Source organism: Grus americana, chromosome 5 (genome assembly GCF_028858705.1).
Source record: "Grus americana isolate bGruAme1 chromosome 5, bGruAme1.mat, whole genome shotgun sequence".
Lineage (NCBI taxonomy): Eukaryota > Metazoa > Chordata > Aves > Gruiformes > Gruidae > Grus > Grus americana.
This window is the reverse complement of record NC_072856.1, coordinates 59,431,009-59,456,424: the sequence shown is the minus strand read 5'-3', so window position 1 is coordinate 59,456,424 and position 25,416 is coordinate 59,431,009. Positions and strand designations below refer to the sequence as shown.

The 25,416-nt window shown below is 38.7% G+C and overlaps 1 protein-coding gene across 14 annotated transcripts in view; it reads right to left on the bottom strand.

Annotated features, from left to right (window-relative positions):
- MARK3 (microtubule affinity regulating kinase 3) overlaps positions 1-25,416 on the bottom strand; it is a 64,730-nt gene that overhangs the window by 26,522 nt on the left and 12,792 nt on the right. For all 14 annotated transcript variants that reach the window (XM_054825824.1, XM_054825827.1, XM_054825825.1 and 11 more), the window contains 7 exons: positions 24,507-24,698; positions 18,502-18,555; positions 10,138-10,186; positions 9,334-9,399; positions 6,745-6,815; positions 1,213-1,269; positions 83-319 (listed from right to left, as the gene is read on the bottom strand). In XM_054825824.1, coding sequence (XP_054681799.1) covers positions 83-319; positions 1,213-1,269; positions 6,745-6,815; positions 9,334-9,399; positions 10,138-10,186; positions 18,502-18,555; positions 24,507-24,698 — 726 coding nt within the window. The remainder of the gene's footprint in view (positions 1-82; positions 320-1,212; positions 1,270-6,744; positions 6,816-9,333; positions 9,400-10,137; positions 10,187-18,501; positions 18,556-24,506; positions 24,699-25,416) is intronic.

The window sequence follows — 25,416 nt, the reverse complement described above, 5'->3', positions numbered from 1 at the left end:
AGAAAAACAGACAGTAAGTTGTAAGCAGCAAATCACTTAAAACATTAGATAAACACATCCAACATGTTCTACAAGAACACACCTTTAAGTTCTGTCCATCGAAAGGAAGAGATCCACTCACAAGAGTATAAAGAATAACACCTAAACTCCAAACATCTACTTCAGGTCCATCATATTTCTTCCCTTGAAAGAGCTCTGGAGCAGCATATGGTGGGCTGCCACAAAAGGTGTCCAGTTTATTTCCAACTGTAAACTCATTGCTAAAACCAAAGTCAGCTATTTTAATGTTCATATCTGCATCTAGCAATAGATTTTCAGCCTGGAAGAGAAAGAATAGTTTGTAAAATTAAGTTAAAGTATTTGATTTAGAATGCTACTGTCTGTTTTTCCTCGTTCCTAAAAGGCAAAAAGCTGAAATATCTGTTAACATTCCCATCCTTCCAAGGTCTTTAGGTATGCTTTGGTCTATCATTCACATATCTCCTATTTTAAAAATCTCTGTACAATGGCTTCAGACTATGGGAGCTGTTATGCTACCTGAAAACTGTGTTATTACCATCTATCTTTTTTTTCCACAAAAACGCACCCTGAGCTATTGTAACTTACATTTTGATGTATTAAGATGAAAATAAGGTATGGTCTCATATCCGTATTTTATGTGGCATTCTTGCAAAAGTTTGGTAATATACATAACCTTTAACTTTTTTCAAGTGGTTTTTGTTGTTGTTGATAGCGTTTTGTTTAAGTTACAAAGCTATGATATGTTGAACAAGTTATATGGCAATGCTATTAATATGAAAGGCACAGTTTAAAGAAGGGATATACCATTTCGAGCTAAACTACAAAGAAGCCATACTTCAGTTTCATCATCACAACTGTTAATTCGTTCTGAGAACTTGTCATACCTCTATCAAACTAGCCCCCCTTTATTATTTTTAAAGATCTCTCAGCTAACACTGATCTGCATCAGATTTGAATCTGACCACATGGTGAGAGGCAGCCATTAAATTTCTGTATTTAAAAGCCTTACAAATCCTCTTCCTTTTATTTGAAATGGTTCTACAGTGTAAACATTCCTCAAAACTTGCTATAACACATGCAAAAAAAGAAATCAGAAAGCTTAATACACACTACATTTTATTGGCACAATAAAAATCACACCCACAGGTACAGAAGCTGACACACACACTTTATGCACTTTTTCCTACTCACCTTCAGATCTCTATGAACAATATGTTTTTGATGGCAATACTGCACTGCAGATACTATCTGGATAGAAAACAAGTCAAATTATAGAAGTGACATCTCAAAGAAACAGGCATTTTAATCAAAAAATTCAACATTTATTACTAAAATTGTCATGTACTTATCCAGTCAGAGCTATGTACCCAACTACTACCGTGACCAGTGTATTTGGGGAAAAGCTGCTAAATAACTTAGGTGTTTGTTATTTGATCTATTTGGTTTCTACTATACTTGAAAGAGGATTTTGTTTTTCCTGTGTTGCTAATTATAGACCAGTAGAAGCAGTGACTTTCAGAAAGGTTACTGAAGTATTTCCATTCCAATACTGTATATAGCTATAAAAGCTTCCCCTCTAGACTGAAGTTTTCCAGTCCCTCTCCAAAGGTGATTTTTCATGCCACAGCACAGAGAAAAAGGGTAAGAAATGGGCTTAGCTACTGCAGAAACTACTGGGAAACAGCTTGTTTGTCAAAACTTATGCAGCGAGAAGCAACTATGCATCTGACACAGCTCTGCTGTCCAAGTGCATATGGTTTACTGTATTTTGTATACTGTACAAGAGTAGCAAGCTCAATGGAAAAAACTCTGTCTCAAGTGTAACGGAATAATTTCTTCCATCATAATTTCCAAATATCATTAAGTTTTTCCTGCTTTATATAGCAAATTATATAAGCTATTTACACAGTACAGCGTCCTAGTACATTGCTTTAGAGTCACAAGCATTGCTGCAGAACCCTACGTGGAAAAGTCAGATAAAGTCTTGTTACATGATCACAAATGTGGTCAAATACATTTTATTGTCATGCCTACATGGTCAGAATTGAGGACGACGTTATGACTTCTTAAAATAAGTGAAACTGTACATAAAATAATTTACTGTAATAACTATGCTTAAATTAATGTATTTCCATTCTTCGTTCAAGATTAAGAAGATTTCCAACACAGAAAGATGAGGTCTCATTACTGTTACAAAAAAATAACTCACGATCAGACTGCCCAGCTTGGTGTAAGGATCCTCCTGTACTGGTAAGAAGCAATGGTTCTCTCTCTCAGGATTTAGAGTAGGTGGAAGAACTGACCTACCAGTCAATTTTGCATTTGAAACTTTAGCACCAATGTTGTTTTGATCTTTGTGTCCCTATATTATTGAATCATGCGTATGTGCAAAATGCCACCTTAGAAACCAAGCAGTCTATTGAAAAGTTGAAATATTTCCATTGCCTACACTTTCACTCAGTTTTCACTTTTTCCTCTTTGTACTGGCTCCCTCTTTCAGACCGAGTTCAGCTTTTTACAGTTACTGAAACCGCCAAAGTTGTCCCACATCATCACTTGTATCATCTTTTTGGTTTTCCTTCCTTTCCTCTCCACTACCATTACTTTAGCGCCAGTCACAAGCTCACTCTGGAGGTGGTTCCAAGGCTGATGGCATGACAAACACCTCAAGCTTTCCTGGGGACTGCAAAGACAGCACTATACCACTGGCTCCCAAAATGCTTTTACTCTATGTAAGAGCGGAAGGTCTAGCAGATGATCAATCAGTAGTTTGCTTTGGAGACGCTTTTCAACTACTCTGCATTGCAACGGGATGGCACAGAGACTGCAGAAGTGAGTCCAGTCTAAGTGGAAGGCAAATAAAGCAATGTGTACAACATTAATAACTGAAGAACAGCAGCCATAACTGAATGAAAAATAGCACAAAGCATGGCTGCACTGAATTGACTCCCTTTGTCTTCCACCTTCCATCACTGTTTCCATTTACAGCCCGCTCACCTCCAACCTACTTGAGTGTGAGAAATTTGCTGATGCTTGGCAGGTGGGGAAAGAGGGGAAGAAACAGGCAGACCTTTCTGCTAGAGGTAACAATTGAAATACATTTCTTGGGAGGGACTTCAAAAATCTGTATAATCATAGGTTTTAAAGTACAAGTTAGAACAAGTTATCTCTAGGCAAAGAAACCATTCTTCGTAAGGATTAAATGACAAAAGGATAGATAAATGACCTCTCGAGGTCTCTTCCACACTGCCACAAGTATTTTGTTTCTTAATTGAAACACATCAGATGTATTTTGTGGATTTTTTTTATTTGCCAAGATCTGTCCTAACATCCACCAGCATTAAAAATTCTAAACTGCTTCTGCAGGGAAACAGCAGGAAGACTGAAGGAGGCCAGATCTAATTGGCTGTAAAAAAGGAAGCCAAGGAATTAATACACATGAATTTGGGGAGACCCTCTGCCCTGAGTCTCAGCTTCCCAGTTTTTGCATTAATTCTTATCCAGATGAGCAGATTGTTCTATGGAAAAAGGATGGTAAGATTGAACTAGAACTGCTTGGAAGCCTGTAATAGGGAAAGAAAAACAAGGTGGCATTAAGAATGCAAAACGTTCTGGATTTGAATTTCTCACACATGGCTGCACAAAAGGAGCTTGAAACGGGTAACTGCAGAGCATGGCTGTATTTTTAGTGTTCATACCCTCTCCTGTGTTCCTTGTCAAGCGTGACTGGAATAACATGATCACTGTCTTTTTACATTCTTTTTTCCTGCCAAAAAACTTAAGTATGCGTAACAAAATGGACCAAAAAAATGTTGGTTTTTTTAACAAGCAAAGAGAGGAGAATTATCAAATCCCACTCTTTGCCTGCTAGAGAGGAAGTGCCTCCTCAGATAAAACACAAGTGTTTGATCCAGAAATGACACCTACTGAAAGAAGAAACATGATCTGAAAACAAGATATAGTACAACCTATTGTAAGAACTAAGATCTATACCATGGCACAACTGTTTCTTCAGTTTAGAGAGAGCCACCGTCTGTTAAACCAGTTAGCAAATTAAAAAAAAAAAAACCAAAAAAATCCCTATTATGTCATAAGTCTCTATCTAACATAAGAACAGCTGCACTGAATCAGATAAAAGGTCTACAGAGAGCATTCTCCCTCCAACAGTGGCTAAGAGCTATACAAAGCTATTCTGGGACCACAGTAAGGTGAAATGAATAGTTTTTGAGATCTGTAAACCCAGCAAGATCTAGTTTCCTTTAACACTGCCCCGCAGTCAGAGTTCTAGCATCTAATAAATGCCAAGCTCCGATAAAAGTTGCCTGACTTCTGCCCTGCGCGCATGCTCTTCTCTCTAGCAAAGTGCAATGAGCTCGCCTACACTTTCTCTCCTTGGGTTATTGCTAGGGTTCTCTCTTTTTTTCCAGGCACTCACGCTTTTGAAGCTCACAAGAACCTCCTTTCTCCGAGATCAAGGTCCTCTAAAATTGGTTGAGCTCAGTGGCAGGGAAGTCAGCTGTGGAGGGAGGACAGAGCACAGCTGCCTGCACCAGGAGACAAGACTTGTAAGAAGAAAATGAAAACATACTGCTGTATGTTTCAGTGGATTTAAGTGACACCACCTACGTATCTTTACAAAGAGCATTTAGTCTACTGAAGTACAAAAGAAAAAAATAAAATCAAGCTAAGAATCTGAAGTACATAAAATCAACTCTTGATGAGTCAAATACCCAGCTCAGCAAGTAAGTATCTTTTAAATTCTTCCCCTTCACATTTGTTACTGAAAAATGAAGTTACATATATCTCGTACTACTTAGGTTATCCCATAAAATTAAGCACTAAGTGTACCTGTAAAACACGTTTGACCTGTTTCTACAAGGTTTCACCTAAAGAGGAGCTGAATTGTTAGGAAAAAAAACAGGTAATTGTTGAACAAATGTGCAACTTCAATGGAATTACTGCAAGATCTTTTTCCACACAGCTCCTGATAAAAGAAGCTCAGGACAAAGAGCAGAGAACTATACTGGCAGAAGTTTTCAACATTCACATCTGAGAGAGAACAGCAAATCCTCTCAAGTTACTCTGAAGCTCTTCAAGCAACATTACAAAGAACAAGGCAACAGTCTGGGATTTAGAAGAGACGACTGAAGTGGGAATGACTGCTCCACAACCCATCACATCTACTCCAACACAGCACAGAAACACATACCAGAAACCCTCAATCACAAAGTAAAGTCCTCTACCTGCCGGAATATGAAAGGGAAGGAAGCAGCTTTAAAAAGATATGAAAGATTTTGTTAAAGAGGAAGAAAAATTTTCCTTACTATCAAGCTGTAGAACTCGAGTAATCACAAATCAGTTCTGGGGATCTGAAGTCTGCAGCTGCTTTTGTTGGGTTGTTTTGGTGTTTTGGTTTTGTGGGGGTTTTTTCCCCAAAAGATTAAAGAGGGTAAATAAAAGATGTAAAGAGATGAGAGAAAACAAAGGAACAAGGATTTCACAGAAATGCTTTTGTTGTCTCCTTATGTTAGGTTAAATGAATTTCTATTTTTCTTTACCTTCATTGCTACTTCTGAGCTTATCGCTTATACTGCTTTCGCACAATTCTTATTATATGAGACAGAAGGAGCAGAACAGTTGTGACACAGTTTCCTAGTTCCCAAATTGTTCCTTTTGGTCACCCTACCCACACTAGAGAAGTTTTCTTTATAAGATATTTTGTGAAAGTCATTAACTGAGATTTCCTGGACGTCTCATATATTACATCAAATTTCTTCTACTATTTTATAGCTGTGCTTAAGAAGTGAAGCTATTGGAGCCTCCCCTTCAACAGTGAAGCCGTAACATTCTACAATTCATCAGTTTAAAACCCCTACATACCATTCAGTAAAACACTCTTGTCCCTATTCATTAAAGTGTCATTAAGCAGGAGCGTAATTTTTATATTTATTACTCTTCACAACATTATCTAGGTTATTCAAGTGACCAAAGAGATAGAAATGTAGGCATTTACAAATTTCTGCACAAGAGCAGAAAACAAAGTATATCAGACCAGTCATATCTGCAAATGAAACTCTAGATGCTACAAGAGCAGAGATTTGGAATTAAATTAGTTATGCAAAAATATTTGGTTATGTTTAATACTGCTTTACTATAGAATGGAAATGCATTTTACAGATGAATGAAATTCCAACATCTTTGCAGGGTTAGTTTATCAATCATAAAGCAAGCTAAACGAACAAGCCTAGAAATTACTTTCCCGTGACTTTTTAGAACAACTATGAAACTGCATCTTTTCATGTATGCGGATGGGTGTGAACAGATCCCTGTTACATGCGCTGCCTGCGTTTTGAAACTGGCCTGTTTGTAGTCTGTTACATTTGAATAACTTCCAAAATGTTACAGACCAGCTGAACTAAGAATATATGAAATCAACCCAGAGGAAATGCATTTTGGAATGGAATATACTTCCGAATCAAGCAGTCACTGTGTTCTGGCAGTCCTGGACATGCTGGCACACAGCACTAAGGAAACTAGCACCACTGAATGGACTACTAATCCCTTTGAAGTACTACTGCAACCCAAGTTTTTCTCACTTGGGGCTACAAGTCCACAACATGCTGAACACTGCTAGAAGTCAAACGCAAAGGAGAGCCATTTTACTCATCTCAGCATTAAAAATGGGGGGGGGAGGAAGCTGATGTATAGAAATGTTATACATACCTGTCTAAATTTAGCTCTAGCCTCCTTTTCCTTCATTCTTCCATGTGCAACCAGATAGTCAAACACTTCCCCTACAATTCAATAATGAGATACATTAATGCCAATTTAAGAATCTAGAGATTCCTCTCTAGCAGTTGCCCACAGCAGCTTCACTGGAATGACTGTACTTCAAGTTTACGATTACAGGTTAGCTCAAGAGAAAAGGCACAACTGCTGTGCAATTTACTACATGGTCATCTCTTATACAAGAAAATAAGACAATGAATGACTGATATAGACAAAACCCCCATTTCCTTCCAATTATTTACAATAGAAACTGAGCAGCATACTTCTGTTTTGTAAATAAAGATGACATATACCCCTTCACAGACTCTCTCACAAGGTTTTTTTTTTCCCCACAAAAAAAAAAAGGAACATCTGATTATATTTGCAAATATCATCATACTAGCATTAGAATTTTTCTTTGTGCATGTATATAAATGTGTTCTAACCAAAATCAGAAATCTTAGCTTTAACCTAGGCTTGGAAGAGGTACCCACAAGGAAGGTCACAATAACGAGCATCCTACAATAACGAGCATTGCAGGACACACTGACATAATCCATCCCACAAGCATCAGATCTGTAAGATACACTGAGAAGGATTACTCCAGAAGCAGCCCAATGTTGTATGGCAGTGGACGACTAAAGGAGATTACTAAAGCAGTACTAAAGATCTATTGTATTTTGGGTTTTTTCCCTTTAATTAATCCGGTCATTTTATAGCACGTCAATACAGACTACAACGTTTGAGCTGTAGGTGCAGCCAGCTGGCCCATGAAACACTGACACGTTTGTGAGAGCACTGGAGACTTTCTTTACTAAAAGCCAATAGTCACATACATAAGAACTCCTACAAACACAGACTAGTATGCAGTTTTAAAAATTCTTTGCTAATATGTAAAATTAATAAAAACTTTAGAACTTGATCAAATATCTAAATATTCTCTACTGGGCAAGAAAACACTGTTTTGTAGATAGCCACCTCACAAGGGAAGAGTTGAGTAACTTCACATTTATTTTTTAAAAGAAGCAACTCCACTAAATTTGAATTAAAAATCCAGAGTCATACAGCAGGAAAAGTAACAACTGAGCAATGTCAGGATTTTCTGCAAAATAGCCTTACTTCCCTCTGTAGCGTATTTTTTAATACTCAACTCAGATAACTCTTTCAGCTGTATCTAACAGCTGTTTCTTCAAAAACCTTGAAGGAACAAACCTGAACACTTCTTCACAATTCAGGGAAAATTATTCTAGAGAAAGAATTATCCCAAATTTATGTGAAGTGTTGCAGTTGTAGCAGGAGTTTCTTTCATCCTGCAGCCATAGTTCATGTGCATCATGCGTGACCAGTATCTTGATAAAGAGGAAATATGGGAAATTGATGCCTGCCACCGAGATTACCAGCCATTCCTCTCTTGCACAACACAGCATATGCAAAGGGTACTGCTCATGGCCTTTTAGACCAGTACAGAAATGTATCTCTCCATTACCGTAAGATAGATCCTTACTGCTTTAGAGAGCTGTTGGCCCTTCTACCTCCCAGAAACTAATCACTAGATGGCAACAGGACTTCACTTTTAAGTCTAGTACCATCAAACAGCATAGAGATGCCTCCACAAACACCTGTACTAGCCAATATTTTAATGGTTATTTTACCAACTTTGTTTCTGTTTGGACAAATCTTGGCTGAGCATTTAGGGAGCTGCTAGAAGAAAACATAGGCAGGTAGAGAATCATTACCTGATTTATAGTAATTGGTTAAATTTTACATAATCTAATGTCAGAGTCAGAATTCAACGCTGATTTTCTCTGAAGTGTCTCTATCTCCCTCCCAAAACTAAAGAAAAGCCTCAACTATTTGAGATTCCCAGCTGCTGATGCTAAAGGGTCACACTGACAAACTGAGTGCTATTAGGTTTTAGCCAGCAAGGAGTAACTTAAGCCCAAATACCTTAATTCTAGCTCTGGTGAAAATATCTGACACTGCATGATGTGAGCTTTTTTCCCCGCCTCTCTGCAATCAGTCTAAGTTCCTCCTAAAGTGGCATTAAGGCTAAGCCTCACAACCCTTGAAAGTAGAAGGTCTGTGATTAAGACACGTCAAATGTCATCGACATCTAAAAAACCCAGAAGTTGCAGTGCTTGTGCATTTGAAAGCAACAGTTAAAGAAAGTGTTTCATCTGAATGTGTTTTTACCAAATATCTTATACAAAATAGAACACCACAGGTAGGGAGCTGAATACAGTAAATTGAAAAGGTTGGCATTTGTTACGGACAGGATCAATGGCTGAATAAAGATTCCCACTAGAGTTGTGAAAACAAAGCAAATGTTACTAAGTTGCAGTAAGTTCAGTAGCTGTTTTTAAGAGTTATCATTAATTATATTCCTCAAAGAAGTGCCAGAGAGTATTAAAGACTTTGCTTAAGATTTTACACTACTGTGACATTAATACTTGCTGAAAAAGAAAGCAAAACTTTAAAGAAAACAAGTGGTTTCTCCCACTTGGCAATTTGTTAACATGCGTCATCACAGAGAGAGGTACTTACCCCCGCTTGCATATTCCATTATTAAATAGAGAGTTTTTTCAGTTTCAATGACTTCAAATAGCTTCACTAGAAAATAAAGCCATTTATTAATCAGTTAACTAGCTGCAGAAGCATTATGTTAACCCCACAGAGAATTTTGTCACAGGAAATGAAAAACTAAAACCTATTTGCTTGCTACTTGACGATATGCGACTATTACTCTAAAGAAGCTTTTTCTGTCTAATGTTCCTAAGTGAAAAATACTATAACACATTTGGTCAATTCATACAGAAAAACAATTTCTCAAGAAACAATACTTTGCTTCTGTTACACAGGAAAAGCAAATAAATTAAGCAGAACTTCCACAGATTTGAGCATCAGCAATAGCTATTTTTATGCACTGAATTGGCATACATGGCAAGAAATGAGTCGGTTTGCTGACAGTCCTGTAACAATACTACATCATTTAAATATACAATCCTGAACAATTTCTTGACCACTTCTTGGTTTTGGTATATACTAATTTTTAATGAGAGCTTGAATTCAGTCAAAATCAGTATTATACTCAAAATAAACAAAAATACTAGTTAGCTATGCAAATAGCATTTTCTGCAAAGGGATGAAAACGTTGGGGTTTTTGTGTTTGGTTTTGGTTGTTCCCCCCCCCCCAATACACAGCTTTGAAAAAGCATTTGTTACTGCTACTTTACAGTAAATCGACACGCTAGTGCAGAATCATCTTTTAAACTCATACCACAACACTTTTAACAGTGAAAAAGCTAACATTTATCCAGAGTTGGAAATTATATAGAAGAAACAAGTTACCTATATTTGGATGATTTAAAATCTTCATTATTCTTACTTCTCTAAAGAGCTGAAATAAACATAAAACATGAAATAAGTTAATGAAATAGGTAACACTCATTCTTCCTAAAACCTGATCATTTTGATATACCTTTTTAAACACAGAGGGCAAACATTACTATTAGTATTTCAATGAAGTTCATGAAATAAGCACTTAATGGAAGGAAGAGTTAAGTGCCTGCTTCTTTTAACACCCCTCCCCAAACAAACCAACCCTCAAAACCTGAGAACACCCACAAAGCACTCCAGGTAGCTCAGGAGAGAAGCGACCCTAGCTCTGTGGTTCGCAGACCTTTGGGGACAGAAGCCCATTATGAGCCCATGCAGCTTCTTGCTGGCCAGTACATCTCATACCATCTTTCACTCCTTCACAGAAAATGCTGTTTCCAATCCCATGAACCCCCACCAGAGCACCTTTTGAAGACCACTGCATTATGTTACTGGTATGAATTCATCGTGCTTCAGTACTTTGTTAAAGCCATGGAATTACTGTGCTACAACAGGAACTCACAAGTGAAAAATCAGCTGCTTATATTGCACAAAAAAAGTGTGTTATCCAACTACACCAGCAAGGAGGAAGCTTTAAGGAGAGATGAGCAGGCAAGGCTCCCCCTCGGCCCTTCAGAAGCATTCCAGCAAGGCGACTGAGGCACAGCAGCATCTAGTCCTGGTTTGTCATCGCAGCTCCAGTGATTCTTGCTGCCAGACATCCAGCCTCCGAGCCCGCTCAGCCAGTACAACACACTGAATTTACTTGCAAAAAATTAATAGGGCAGAACGCAAGCGGTGTCTTCCTGATCCAACAATCCCCAGCAGACAGGAGAAACACCATAACGTCAGGGGCACAGTCTCAAAGGGATCAGCCTGGTCCCACCCTCTTCACCATCCACCTACCTATGCAACAGGAGCATACCACTTCCCTTTACGCAAGCATTGGTGTTACCCCAGACTGACGCACAAGGTCCAGGAATGAACTGAACAGCAAGTCTCACAAAACATTAACTCCCTCAAATAAAACCACTCCATCTCTAAGTTTTCTGTCACAGTTCCCTTGCTCACCCCAGCACATCTATTTTGGCAGGATAGGTGGTGAGGGAGTACAGCTGCCCATTTCAAGCTGCAGGATGATGTTAGATAAATGGTGCTGTATCCAGAGACCACATACTGATTATAAGGATCTTGTTCCCCCCCTCCCCAACACCAGTACCCATGTGAAGAGTGTCCTGCTTGAGTAGTTACTTCCAAAGAGTTCAACTTTGCCTGTCACAGAGAGTAAACTCTGTCCTCGTGCAACTGGATGGCAATACGGGAATGACATTTAACAAATGAAAGCAAAGCCTATTGCTGATCAGCTGTTAATTATTTTCACCTCTGAAAACTCTTTTCTGCATAAGATGCACATAAATTCCTGAAAGTATTTAAAAGACACATAGATGTGGTGCTTAGGGACATGGTTTAGTGGTGGACTTGGCAGTGCTAGGTTAACTTGTGGACTTGATGATCTTAAAGGTCTTTTCCAACCTAAACAATTCTATAATTCTATTCTATGATAAATCCACAAATGTAATACTAAAAATGCCACAGGTGTTGCTACTGCAATATAAAACATTGCTTTTAATGAAGTTAGTTAATAGCAAATGAAGTAAAAGTAGTCTCAATTCTTCTCCCAGAAAAGACTCAAGGTAAAAAACCATTACAAAAAACCTTGAAGTGCAAATACTATTTTATTTGGAAAACCCAAAGAATTCTCTTTTTAGGCAGTACACTATATAGCAGTCAAGTGCATAGCTGTTCTCCCTCTACAGTTCCCCCCATGCTTCCCAAGCCTCCAGAAGGTTGACATTCTTAAGCCTCAATTATTTTCTAACAGCATGCTTCAAAAAGTGGGAGTAATCAAGTGGTTTTATTATAAACGTAACACCAGCTTCTACAGGAATAGCAGTAACGTAACAAATGATATTGAACTTAATGTAAAGAAACTGAAGCAGAAAGTCCACAGCTCCACAGGAATGTAGACATGGGAGAAAAAGAGTTTTGTAAATAAGAGGTAACACCATTGTTATTAAGAGTAAGGAAGAAAAAAGTACTGCTGCAAGATTGGCGTCAGGTCAGATTTCAGATAAAGTGAAGACATTTGATATGTCTATATGTATTACTAATGACTCAAAAATCTGTAGGTGTACTTAACAAAAGCCAAAAAAGAGTGAAACATAAGAAACAAACAGAAAACAAGAATCAACAAAACAAAATCCTTGTGCTTTTGTGTCTTTTATTAAAAGAAAATGCAAGGGGTGGGAGGGTGGGATTTAGATAAATAAGGGGGGGATCATAATTTGGAGATCAGTTGTTCTAGTCATTCTCTGCTTTCTCATGTTTCTGTAAAGGCTAAGATTTGGAGAGCAATCCTCATTGCACTGCCCAACAGACCTTCTCCCCCTTTTAATTATCTTATTATCTTATCCAGGTCTATGCTTGACACTTCGCTAGATGACAAGCTGCTTAAATGCAATCAGGATTGATCAAGTAGGTTTTAGGCCATGCAAAACAGAGTTTCAAAAGCTACACAGGTACGTTTTCTTTTTCCCTCAGAGAAGTAAGTAAACTGCCTTTTTGCCTATGTTATTTCTGGAGCTTTTTCATATATAACTAGACAATGTAGACTACTTCACCATCTCTCATCATCAGAAATTTAAAAGCAGTTGAATCTATAGCTATTTTTTTCTTATTTTTCATTCAGTTCAGCTGAACTGGTGTATAATAAATCCTGAATACTCCATTAATACTTTTAATCACAGCTTATATAATTGAAAGGCTCTGGTCAGCTTTTAAAGTTTTGAAGACAGTTTGCTTAATTTGCTCTCAATTGATTGTTGATACCTTCTGCCCCAACACTGAGATAAAAACCTACTGAGTCAGACCCTCACCAAGGGCAACTCCACTGCTGCACAGATGAAGGCCTTGGCTGTTCCTCAGCCGTTAGCCTATTTATCATCACCTCACCCACTTAAAAAAAATATGTTCATAGAATTAAGTATGGAAATATAGGCAAAGTCATAATTGGTGCCACCAAACAAGTCAACCAAGGGCAATATAGAATAACACAGTAGGAACGAGGCTAAAACTCACAGTATGATCATGTAAATGAATATATTCACTATTCTAATTTATTTTTTTTTTTTAATAAAGTATGCTGACTGGCTGGAACTAGCTAGCTACTTCCTCCATTGTACACTGTACACTTTGATGGTCTAATGTGATAAAGTAAGGCTCATACCACATTTTGGGCTGCTCTAAATATATCATTGGTCTACAAGATGACTACTCTGCATTAGTAACCTGAATGAAGCATGTCAAAAAGTAGCTTCTACATATGGGCCATTTGCTGAAGTGGTGACTAGAAACAAGCTTTTTAAAAAAAGACTCGTTTTTTCTCAGAGGAAATTAAAACTAAAAATACTTGAGAACAGGATACAAACACCACCAAATTCTTTATTAGAATTTTAGGTAGATAAATGCACTTCAGATTGTGCTCCTCTCCTAGTCAGTTTAAATGTTATGTTTGACATTTTGACACAGACAGCTTCCACAAAGGTATGTGCAAATGCTTGACATTGCATTCCTCTATAGAAATAGAATATAATACATAATACAATGTAAAACATCATGCAACTTTCACATGGAATGCTGAAAAAAGGTTTCCTACATTTCATTCTCCCAAAACGTAATTCGGGGCAATCCCAAGCACAAATACAGGCTGGGTGGAGAACGGATTGAGAGCAGCCCTGAGGAGGACTTGGGGATGTTGACTGATGAAAAGCTTAACATGACCTGGCAATGCACGCTAGCAGCCCAGAAAGCCAACCATACCCTGGGCTGCATCAAAAGAAGCACAGTCAGTAAGTCGAGGGAGGGGGTTTCCCTCCGCTCTACTCTGCTCTTGTGAGATCCCTCCTGGAGTACTGCGTCCAGCTCTGGGAGCCCCAACATAAGGACATGGAGCTGTTGGAGCAAGTCCAGAGGAGGCCACAAAAATGATCAGGGGGCTGGAGCACCTCTCCTGTGAAGACAGGCTGAGAGAGTTGGGGTTGTTCAGCCTGGAGAGGAGAAGACTCTGGGGAGACCTTATAGCAGCATTCCAGTACCTAAAGGTACCTACAAGAAAGCTGGAGAGGGACCATTTACAAGGACATGTTGTGATAGGACAAGGGGTAATGGCTTTAAACTGAAGGAGGGGAGATTTAGATTAGATGTTAGGAAGAAATTCTTTCCTGTGAGGGTGGTGAGGCACTGGAACAGGTTGCCCAGAGAAGCTGTGGAGGCCCCATCCCTGGAAGTGCTCAAGGCCAGGCTGGATGGGGCTTTGGGCAACGTGGTCTAGTGGAGGGTGTCCCTGCCTGCAGCAGGAGGGTTGGAACTAGATGATCTTGAAGGTCCCTTCCAACCCAAACCATTCTATGATTCTATGAAAATATTATGTGCCTCAGCTTCTAGCAAATTAAGTAGTAATCATGATCACACAGTAAAATTAATTGCTAACAGCCAGGTATGATAAAAGTCCACATATCTGAGGCTCTCTGCCACAGGAATGCAGAAGGTGTAACATCAGAAGACATAACGTAAAGCTTCTCAACACAGAAAATTATTTTCTTAGTTTTAGGAACTTGTCATAATGAGGCCATAAAAGGCAGATAATCAACTGAAAACAGTGCTTATCAGTTTAATTTCTAATACAGAGATTAAAAACTACTCCCAACTTGTTGAATAGCTCATTTTCCGTCAACAGGAGCTCTATAAATGTTTCTAAGCAAAGACAAACATCCTTAGTCTGCCAAACAAATGGCTTTCAGCTTTGTTGTGGTCTGGTCCTTTGACTGAGAGCCATGTTAGATATGGGGAAAGAATTACATTTAATTAACGCTGCTGGCCGACAAACTGAGGGGAAAAAAAAACAACCCCTAACAAACCAGCAATGGAAGCAGAGACACATACTGAGTAATAATCTTGAATCAATTTTACTTGAATTTTATTATGCTGACACATCCAAAACAACAAGGGAGTGGGGGAAAAGAAGGACTCATCTTTTAAGCCAACTCTCTTTGAACACACCAAAAGACTGATTAGAAGTGTTCCTGCATTAGGTATTGCAAGAGTTTTAGTAACAAATTATTTTAAAAATACTGAAAAAGTTTGCTAAAAAGTCAGTAGGCTCAGATAGAGCACCAACATATCCTGGCTTCCTTCCTCCCTAGAGCAGAGGTCTTTTCACAATGTGTTGTCCCAAGCCAGCCCAAGCTTTACCTGTGTAATAGGCTCCTCTCTGGATAACCACTCACTGAAATATGCCCTATATATAATTAGGAGCCTCAAGCAGGAAGCCTTTACACAATACAGTTTGCCTCAAACAAAGCACAACTTGAAAACAGAAAAAAATACTTGTTATAAACAGAAAAGCCTGGACATTTTAAATTCTCATCCTTTTCTTGTAATTTTTAAAATACTGATTGACCCATGGTCAGAAAGGACACTGTCCATGTTAAAATTGATATTTAAGAACTCTAAAAAGCTTTAACAACAAAATGGCCCAAACAAGTGGCAAAACATCTGCAAATAATGAACAAAAATATTTGGCTGAGGAGCCTAGTTCTAAAAAAGGAAAATCAGAAGTTAGTTAGTGCTATTACATGGGCTTGGTAAAAAAAACCCTTGCATATAATGGCATTACTAATTCAAAAGAAAAAAAAAACAAACAAGATTTTTTTTTTTTTGTCTCGGAGGAAGTGAACTACTGTAGCATCAGCACTTGTTTCCAGTGAGACCAATATTCACTGGAACCGGGTACACAAGTATATTTGTGGAGAATAGTGATTATGACTAACACCACCAGCATGGGAAAAAATCTCTAAGAATTCCCTCTTCTTTCAAAGCAGGGAAGTACCGGTTACAGTTTCCTCTTCACTAAGCAAGAGCCGCAGAGTAGTAATTAGGTCCTAAAACAACAGTTCAAGAGTAGCTGCATGCGGCTACCACTGACTTCCTCAGCAGCAGACCAGAAACCTGACTCTTCTGAAGAACCGCGCTGCTGAATATTGAGCTGTCAGGACTGCAGCCGCCCGCAGCTCGCTGCGAGGGCATACCAAGAATTACTGCTCCAGAAAGCAAAGCAAGTCCTTAACAAGGTTAACTTCGTTCTGAAGTATTGGCGTGCAAGATGCAATTCAAAGAAATCAGAACCGACAGCCTTAATCACCATTTGTTTCCCCACCTAAGGATGACTACAGTATGCAGCTACACCGCAGCTGAGACACTATATACCACACCCTCTTCTCGGCACAGCCCTTCCCTCCTCACCATACCTCAAATATTTTATCGCTCTCTCCAGAAGTGCAAGGTCAGAAGCACTTCCATCTTAGCTTCCCCTGCATCTACAGGTCTCGTGTGCAGTTGGCTTCAAATGCACTGAGGCTATGGCACTGCTGACAGCGCTGGGGGAAAAGGGGCAAGGGTTTGCAAAAAAAGCCTTGATTAAGCAAAACTGGCAAGTAATGCGTTGTGCGTTCACTCTGCTTACTATGACAAGCAGGCATTTAATTTTAAGAAAATTACTTTCAATTTTTGAATTGAGAACCCTGACATGTCTTGCTAAATTTTTTCTGTGCTCATATAACAAATGAACTTTGAGAGGAGAGCACATTAGCAATGTCACTCCCCAAATTTGATCTGATTTCTACCCTGCTATTTTGTACTATTCTTCCAGACTCCCATTTAAGAATCTCAGCGGTAGACAGGACCACTTTACAAATCACACTTTATAATCTAATTTTATAAATTGTAAAGAAAAAATGAAATTACAACGGAGACACCAGTGGACACTGAGCAGGCTGAAACCCAGGAACCAAAGGGCCAACAAGCACCCTTCCAGCCTGTGGCTTTGCCAACCGAACACCTGTGACTTGTAAAAGGTTTGCTTTGTACCTTCATATGAGCTCAAGCTAGCATTACAGCCCAATCTCAAGATAACACCATTTGAAGGATTAAGATTTTACATTTTTGTCTGAAAACATGGCCTCTCTACTTCTCTGACCATTTTTGCCATGCCCTGACCCTTCCCCTTCCTATCACATAGTTTTTGTTTCTCTTCTAAGTGCAACAATTTTTTTCAGGTATTCCAAGTTGCATAGATCTGCCACACAGATCAACTTTATCTAATCCATCATATTACTTAATTTGCATTTCATTTCCTCCTTGCTTACCCAGAAATTACCAATAACCTCAGGGATTAAGCCAGAAAATATTCTGAGAAAACTGGAACCACATTATCTACTTTTAGCCAGTCTACAGAGTAAGTAGGAAGTTGCTACCTGTTCAGATGATGGACCCTTTCTTCTATAGGTTATTCTTTGCCTCTCGACCAAACCATACAACGTAAGAACTTGTGTGTGTTTTTCCAATTTACTTTTGCACCATTAATTTTGATAAAAACACCTTGTCACACAATCTTTTTAGTATTTGCATAAAATGTGTATATTCTCCAGTTTACTCTCGTTATGCTATTTCATTTTGTTTGCAGGTAAGTTCTGAGTATTCTCTCGTTCAAACAGAAATATTGCAGGGAGCTTTTTTATCAAAGTACTCAAAAGTAAATAAAAAGCCTTTGACTGCAGCACTTAAAAGGACAGAGTTAGAAAAGTCCTAGGTAAAAGTGACATTTAAATGTACTTCCTGCAGGCACTCCAAAGCAGACTGGTTTGCTCGATGAAAGAGTAGGATTTATCACTACTTACTAAAATAGATAAGGCGATACAACTGTAACAGCACATTAAACATTTGAGGCTGGAGGGAAGAAACCAGAATAGCCATGCTCCAATTTGTTCCATAAAACAGCATCACCTTTCCTGCTGCAAACTACGTGAAAGGCATAGATACTGCTTGGCCTTCTGTCCAGAGGCAGTATTTTCAAGGGCAGTTTAAGAGGAGAGAACATAAGCTTTGTATTTATAAGTTTAGCAAAGTGACCAGCACGAAGATACAGGGGCATGACACCAAACCACAAACGTCCTCTCTACAGAGTTAGCTATGCTTGGGAGACAAAGGAAGTGGCTGATACCACTGTTTTCTCAGTTTACAGCTCTGTGCGAGTTCATCTTGAACAACTGCAGCATTCTCAAAAATGTGTGTTACAAAACTAGTTATTAAATACAGTAGTCAGATGTGTGCAAGGTATGCAATGGTTCAGATTCATCAGCACAGGCATTCTGGGTTAACAGAAGGTGGTGGTGAAACAAAACAAGATACAATACAGTTGAAAGATTAAATGTAACAACTTACCTTTTGTAGACTAGTTGGGTTCAGCTGTGTTTTGTCAATTATTTTTATGGCAACCTAAAGGAAGAGTTCATAATCAGTATTTTCCATAGGAACAATGCAGCATTAGTACAAGATGGTCAAATTCAGTAACAGAAATGGAAAACATGAAAATCACACAAAAGCCACTGCAGTTTCTTCACCAAAATATACTTGTACTTAAACTAAACCCATTTGGAATTAAACAGCTAAAGTGTAATTTACCTCTACTGCAACAAACTAAACAGGAGAGTAGAAAAAAACCCTAGTATGTTAAGCGTATTAAGGCAAGAAGCTCACTTAGTCTTTTGCTTGACATTAAGACCATCAGACTTATTACAGTGGAAGCTCCAACACCACACAGTACCCTGATAGAAAGCAGTGTGCCGACAGGTAATATTTACATAGTGTAATTACACAACGGATTACACAGTACTGACTGGGCATTGGCAGTTTGTGAAGATGCTTCTAAATCCAGAGATTTCAGAGCAAATTGAAAATAATTCCACATAGATTTTGCAAGAACTAAGTTCACCTTTGGAAATTCACTGAATATTTGTACCAATTTACTCCCTGATGGATACGAAAAGAATCACTTGTGCATCAACAAAAACCCACTGGCTGTAGTACAATTTGAGCAAGTTCATTCCTTTACTGGTTCTCATCTTTTCAGTAAATACTGCACAGAAATATTATAGAACAAAACAAAAATTTCACAAAATAATCAAAAGAGAAATTCAGTGCCATGGTAACTAGTCAGAACCTGAAGATTTGAAGCAATGAATAGGCAACAGACTCAAGCTTCAGTGCAATGCAATTTGGATACAGGATGAGTTAGAAAAGGAAAAGGGAATCTTTATAGAATTACATGCCAATTGGTATTTTTCCCTTCTAAATTAGAGACTAAACATACCAGAAGAAACTCTACAGGAGCCAAGGAGATGGTGCCTCTCAAAAAGGCAAGATGCTGCAACTCAGCTGATTATAATACCTCACTGGTGCAAAGCAAGGGCGTTCAGTTCCCCTTGAATTTTTGGCTCAAACAGTAGGTGCTGCTCCTTCCCATACCACAGCTCCCATTTCCCTGCATCATTTTGTGCTATCTTTGTCATCTCATTAACTTGGGGTTGGCGACATATGGAATAAGGAATATCTTACATCAAGGAAATATATATCCCTACATTCAAGTGCAAAAACACATGGATGGATCATCATGATGGAGAGGGTAAGAGGGGAACACACTGTTCAACGCTTGGGTGTATCACAAAATTATATGATGGGTATGGTGTTTTCTGACACTGAGATTCAAGATTTATTTTGAGCCCTTCTAGATACAAGATACGATGAGATGTCACCAAGAAGCCATCTAAGAATACTTTTGCTTTGGGGAGTATTTTCTTCTAAGGTATGCTACTGAAATTAAAGATCACCATTTCCTGAGGCAAAATTCCATTGCAAAACCTTGAGAAATTACTTCAAAAATACAAACAAGAGATAAACACATTAAGCAACAGGTATTTTTATATTAGCAGCTGTGTACGAAACCAAGAAAGATTTTTATCTCTACCTTTACGCCTGCTGAACTATTGACACGAAGGTAACAAAGTTACTCACTTCCTGCAATCTCTTAGAAACCCATGCTGGATGTAGAACCACCACTGCCTCTGTCCACAGCAGATAAAGTTATCTGAAGGTCACCTAGTGTCCCAGGGCTACACATGCCACAGACGACAGCTGTTAGCTTGGAAGTGCATTCCACTCAGGAAAAAGTTGCATTTGTGTTCTGAGCTGTACCATTCTGGTCAATCTTTGAAAGACAAACTTGTTTCAACCCATTAAGTCTTAAGGTATTGAGTTTCTGCAAAACACAGCTCACCTCTCACACTGCATGTTGGTGCCAGATGATCAGAGAGGTCTCGACACTGGCAAATGAATTCAGCCCTGGAGATACAGGGAAGGTACACACCTCACTTCTCTGAAAGGCAGACTCGCAGGCCTGTTCAGTGCACTAATTATAGCCCTAAAGGCAGGATGAATCTAGAGAATTCCTATCCACATGAACACTGAGTGTACAATGTGTTAACACTGACTTTGAGAGCTTGAACCCATCATCAGAACAGGGAGCAATTTCAGGTGCCTTGATAAGGTCTCCAAATCAAAGGCAAAGGGAGCCTGCCCTCAAGAATAGCTCTGACAAGCCTGAGAATGAAAATCTCTTGTTTACTGAGCATAGTTAAAAAAGCATCAAATTGCCTTCCAAAGCAGAAACTTTGTTCTCTTTACACAGAGTGAATCTGGAATGGTTTCAAGTATTGTGTGCTATGGCCAACGTTGGAGGAATGCAAGTCCACCTACACTGTTACACCGCTGCATCAGCCATGATACTCTGTGTAAGATCGTTAGTAGAATTAAAATGAACTTTGCTTTCATCATTCACAATAACATGACTTAAAACATTCCTCCTATGTGACTTGAATGAGGGAGTTAAAGCAATCAGAAGTTGAGACACTGAGCAAATTGGCCAAACTGCTACCATTCAGAATGGTTTCTCCCTCTTAAATTTCACTTTTTCCAAGGGAAGAACAGAAAGAAGATGACAATAGATTCTTTGGAGTCAGACTTGGATCCTGAAAGAATCCTGTCTCACTAGGAAACTTCAACTTCCTGGCTATTAACTGAACACATGCCTTTAATGAACAGAAGGATCCATATATTTTTGGCTGGGATTCCAACCACCTCAGTAAGAGCAAAAGATGGTTTTATCTTGTAGATCAATTTTGGCAAGTATGGAAAACTTGTCAGAGGAAACAACCTTTGATAAATTACAACAGAAAATACATGGCTTAAAGTCAAAGAATTAACAAAAGCAGATTTACAATGAAGATTCTTCATTTCAAAAGGGCAGACAGACTACAAGTAATACTCTCCTAGACACAGGATCTCGAAGGAGTGCATTTCCAAATGCCAGCTCTAGTGCAGTGAAGCTAACCCTCCCTCCACACCTCTGCAGTGAGCAGAAGGCCACGCACTCCTTGGCAGGACAATTCAACCCCCTGCAGTTATGCTGATGTTCTGATCACCCCACCAAGGGCTAAACATTTCTCCCTTTCTGTAATTTGAGGCTGGGCTCTCATCATAAATCCTGCAGACACACTGAAGATGGAAATGAAATAGAGTCCTGGAACTTACTCCAGTTGGAAACATGAAAGCTGTATCTCAAGCACCAGGAAAATTCATAGTGAAGGATTCCAGATGTAAGGAGAGGACTAACTACTCTAGAAGAATGCTTGGACAAACATACCCTCCTCCCAAGAAGTGACAGAAAAGTGCTGATCTGCTGCACGATTTAGAAGTTAATCAGCACAGAGATATAAAGAAGGAATTTCCATAAAGTGAAATGTAATTGGACACTTAAAAGAACATTAAGAATAGCCACATGGATAACAAGAAGGCGGCAAGTAGGGTTCAAATACAGCAAGGATACAGCAGACATGAAAACTCATTTAAGTGTGACTCCCCAAACTAAGCATTTTATTTTAGGTTTTGGTACATAAGGTGGAAAAAAGAATAGGAACAAAGACAGGACAGCCAGCAGGAATGAGTGTGTAAAGCAGGAAATCACAAATACAGGATGATGAGTGCTGTCTGGCTGAGGCCAGACTGAGAACATTATCCTGGAATTCTTAAGAGTGGCAGGTTTAAAGAAGGTGCAGGGTGGGGGGAAGAGGCATTCTTGCAGCACAGATTTCTAACATCTATCAAGAACAAAATGGCAGCACAGGTTTAGAAATTATCAGACTTAACTTTTTTTTTTTTAATTTTCGTTAGTAGAGCCATTTACCACAAAATTCTTGAGCCCAAAACTTGCAGGAAAAAAACAGAGAAACAGATGGGTTAAATGCAACATATTTTCCTACAGTTAAATGTGCCCTATGGAAACACACAAGATATGACTATCTGGACTATTGTAAAGCCTCATCTAGGAGGATGCATGGAAATTATTGAACTAGATAATTAAAAAAGCTCTGTGCACATTTCAGCTTAAAAAATGGCTAAAGAGATATCAGGTTGGAAATAAATGAGTAAGAGTTTTTCAAGGACAAGACTTGGGATGAATCTTGTTCAATATCTGCATCAGTGGCCTTGGCACAGGAAGTCAAACCATAATGATTAAGTCTGTTGAAGGAGTTCGAGGCACCATCAAATACAATGGAAAACTGATATAAACAACCTTGGAGACCAGTTAGCAAAGAAAGCAAGATAGAGTACAAAGTGTGTTGTTGCTGATCACAACCAAAAAACATCAATGTGACAGCCATGAAAAAGGTTAGCACAATCTAAAGATTGATCAGATAAATACTTCTGTAAGGGGAAGGGTAAATTCATGGCACCGGGGAAATTGTTATCCAGAATATTGTGAACAATTCTGGTCATACAGACCTAAAATACGTAATGACTATCAATGCTGTACAGTTCACCTAGCAATAAGAGAAACTTTTATTCATCTCTTTTATAAAGAAAAAAAAAGTTCAAAATACCTATTCCTATAAAACTAACTTATTCGTTCCCATCAAAGGAATGCCACTCATTCTAGGTAACCAGGACCAATGGCCACATCCTGGAAAGTATTTATGCTCTGTATTGATTGAATGACATCTATTCCATGAGAGTTAAAGAAACTTAGTACTTAAATCTTTCCAAATTTGGCCAAAAATTCTACATTGTTTTGTTTGAAATTTCAAAAAAATAATGAACCAGGGGTCAACACACAGTTATGGGCAAGTAAAAGAAAATGTACTACTTTTTTTTGCAAAACAATGTGTGACATGATACCTATCTCCAACTCCTATAAGAACAGTAAAGAAATACTAACCAAGTACTTGCATTTCCTGTGTTAATTATCAGTAAAAGAGGAGGGAACTTAAGTGGAAAGCAATTAACCAAAAACTTTGTCTACAAAAGAACATTAACTTTAACACCAGAAGACAAGTGCTGATCACTCGCATTGTCAGTTAAAAAAAACCCAAAAAACAACAAATCCCTCCCAACAACTCTTGCAAAATGATGTTCCCTCTGTTCCTCCTAGCACTACTGAAATCCATATTAGCTCAGATGAGAGAAATTCCCTTAAAGCACTGCAGTCAGCCACATAGCTTTCTTTAAAAATCCTTGCCGGTATCAGCAAACATTTACTTCATTAGACAGGTTTGGCAAGAAAAGGTCAACAAGGTGTTTCTCCCTCTTTCAGTACGTAGAGTTGCTATTAATAAAACAGCACCAAGAAACGCTGTCTTGTAAGGAGCAAACAGGACTACAGCTCACCAAATCAGAACAATCATTAAGTGCAAGTTATTAATTACACTGCAATGGCATGCAGAAACTAATTACAGAGCTCAGACACTCTGAAGAGATACAAGAGAAAGCTTGTCTACACCAGACAACGCTGAGCAAGACACACAAACTGGATCTGAACAAACTGGAGTGTCTTCCCAAGGCTGCCCAGTACTGCAGACACCAGCAGAACTTCTGGGAGATACATTGCTTTGGAAAGAAAATACTGTGTTTGGGCTACTCAGACCATCATCAAGAAGATGTATTAGTTCTCATTCCTGACTTCCCCTCCAATACAGCCCTGCACTGTGCAGTACAGAGACACCAAGACGCAGTCTTTCCAGCAAGCTTATGTAATTGCTACTTATTGAGCCCTTTTTTGGGAATGGAGGGTTTAGCAAAGAATTCTAATAGCAAACTTGAACACAATTCAGTTGGACAGGGACTTGTCAAAAATACAAATTTAAGAGATTGTTTTCAAAAGAAATTGTTTTGTAATCATTACTAAAAATACAGTTTTCCATTTCTATTTTTTTTCTACATCAGTGGCAGTATCTCTAGTAAAATGTGCTAAACATTCACAGACTTAGATGATGCTATTCTAAGAGAACCTTCACACCTACTGCAATTCACTACTGTTTACACCCATATCACTTTACCTCTCTGCCAGTTAGGATGTGCCTTGCCAGTTTTACTTTTGCAAAATTCCCCTTTCCGATAGTTTTAAGGAGTCTGTAATTTCCAATATGCGGCTGCTCATCTGCACAGGAAGCTATAGAGTTCCTGCAGCGAGCTCCAGAGCGCCCAGTTCGAGAGGAAACTTCCTGCCGTCCGTCTCCATGGGACGTGTGCTGCAATAAAAACATACAGAGATAAGGCTGAGAAATAAAGACAAAACACATCAATGATGAGAAGCATACAACATTCAAAAACATAAGCAACTCCTTTGAAGAAACCTTCAAAGGATCCACCTCGAACTTCAGATTCACGTTGAACTTTGCTCTGATGGGGACAATAAAAAGGCTCCCAGTTCATAACACAATATCCATTTCATCACCTAGTAAAGACCAAGTGGAACGTCACCTGAACTGCAGCAACAGTTGAGCATTTTTAAGCAAGCTCCATGGACTGGTGAATCAGTTATGGAACATGTAGGTATTTGATATTATCTCTTGTTTGCATTACAGTGCCTAGCTAGAGCAGGAAAACCTTTGGAAAGGAGGCACCAACAAAGCTTTCCGAAAAGCACAGACAGTGAAACGTTCACCCTTACTGGACAGATTCACACTACTGATAATAAAAGGGTTTTTTTTCTCTTGTACTAGACTCCTGTTCCTATAAAACCTCATGACTGAAAATACCCAGGATGGCCTGGAGAAAAAGGGAAGAAATCTCACTTAATGTATAGAAACCCCGGCTATTAATAGGCTGAGTACCAGCTACAGAGATCTGAGATACTGTCTGCAATCTGTTCAGTTCCTTTCACTTGGTTTCCCTGAATAGCTATTAATTGTAAAAATGAATGGGTATGTATCATACCTAAAACAGTCTTTACTCATTAGATCACAT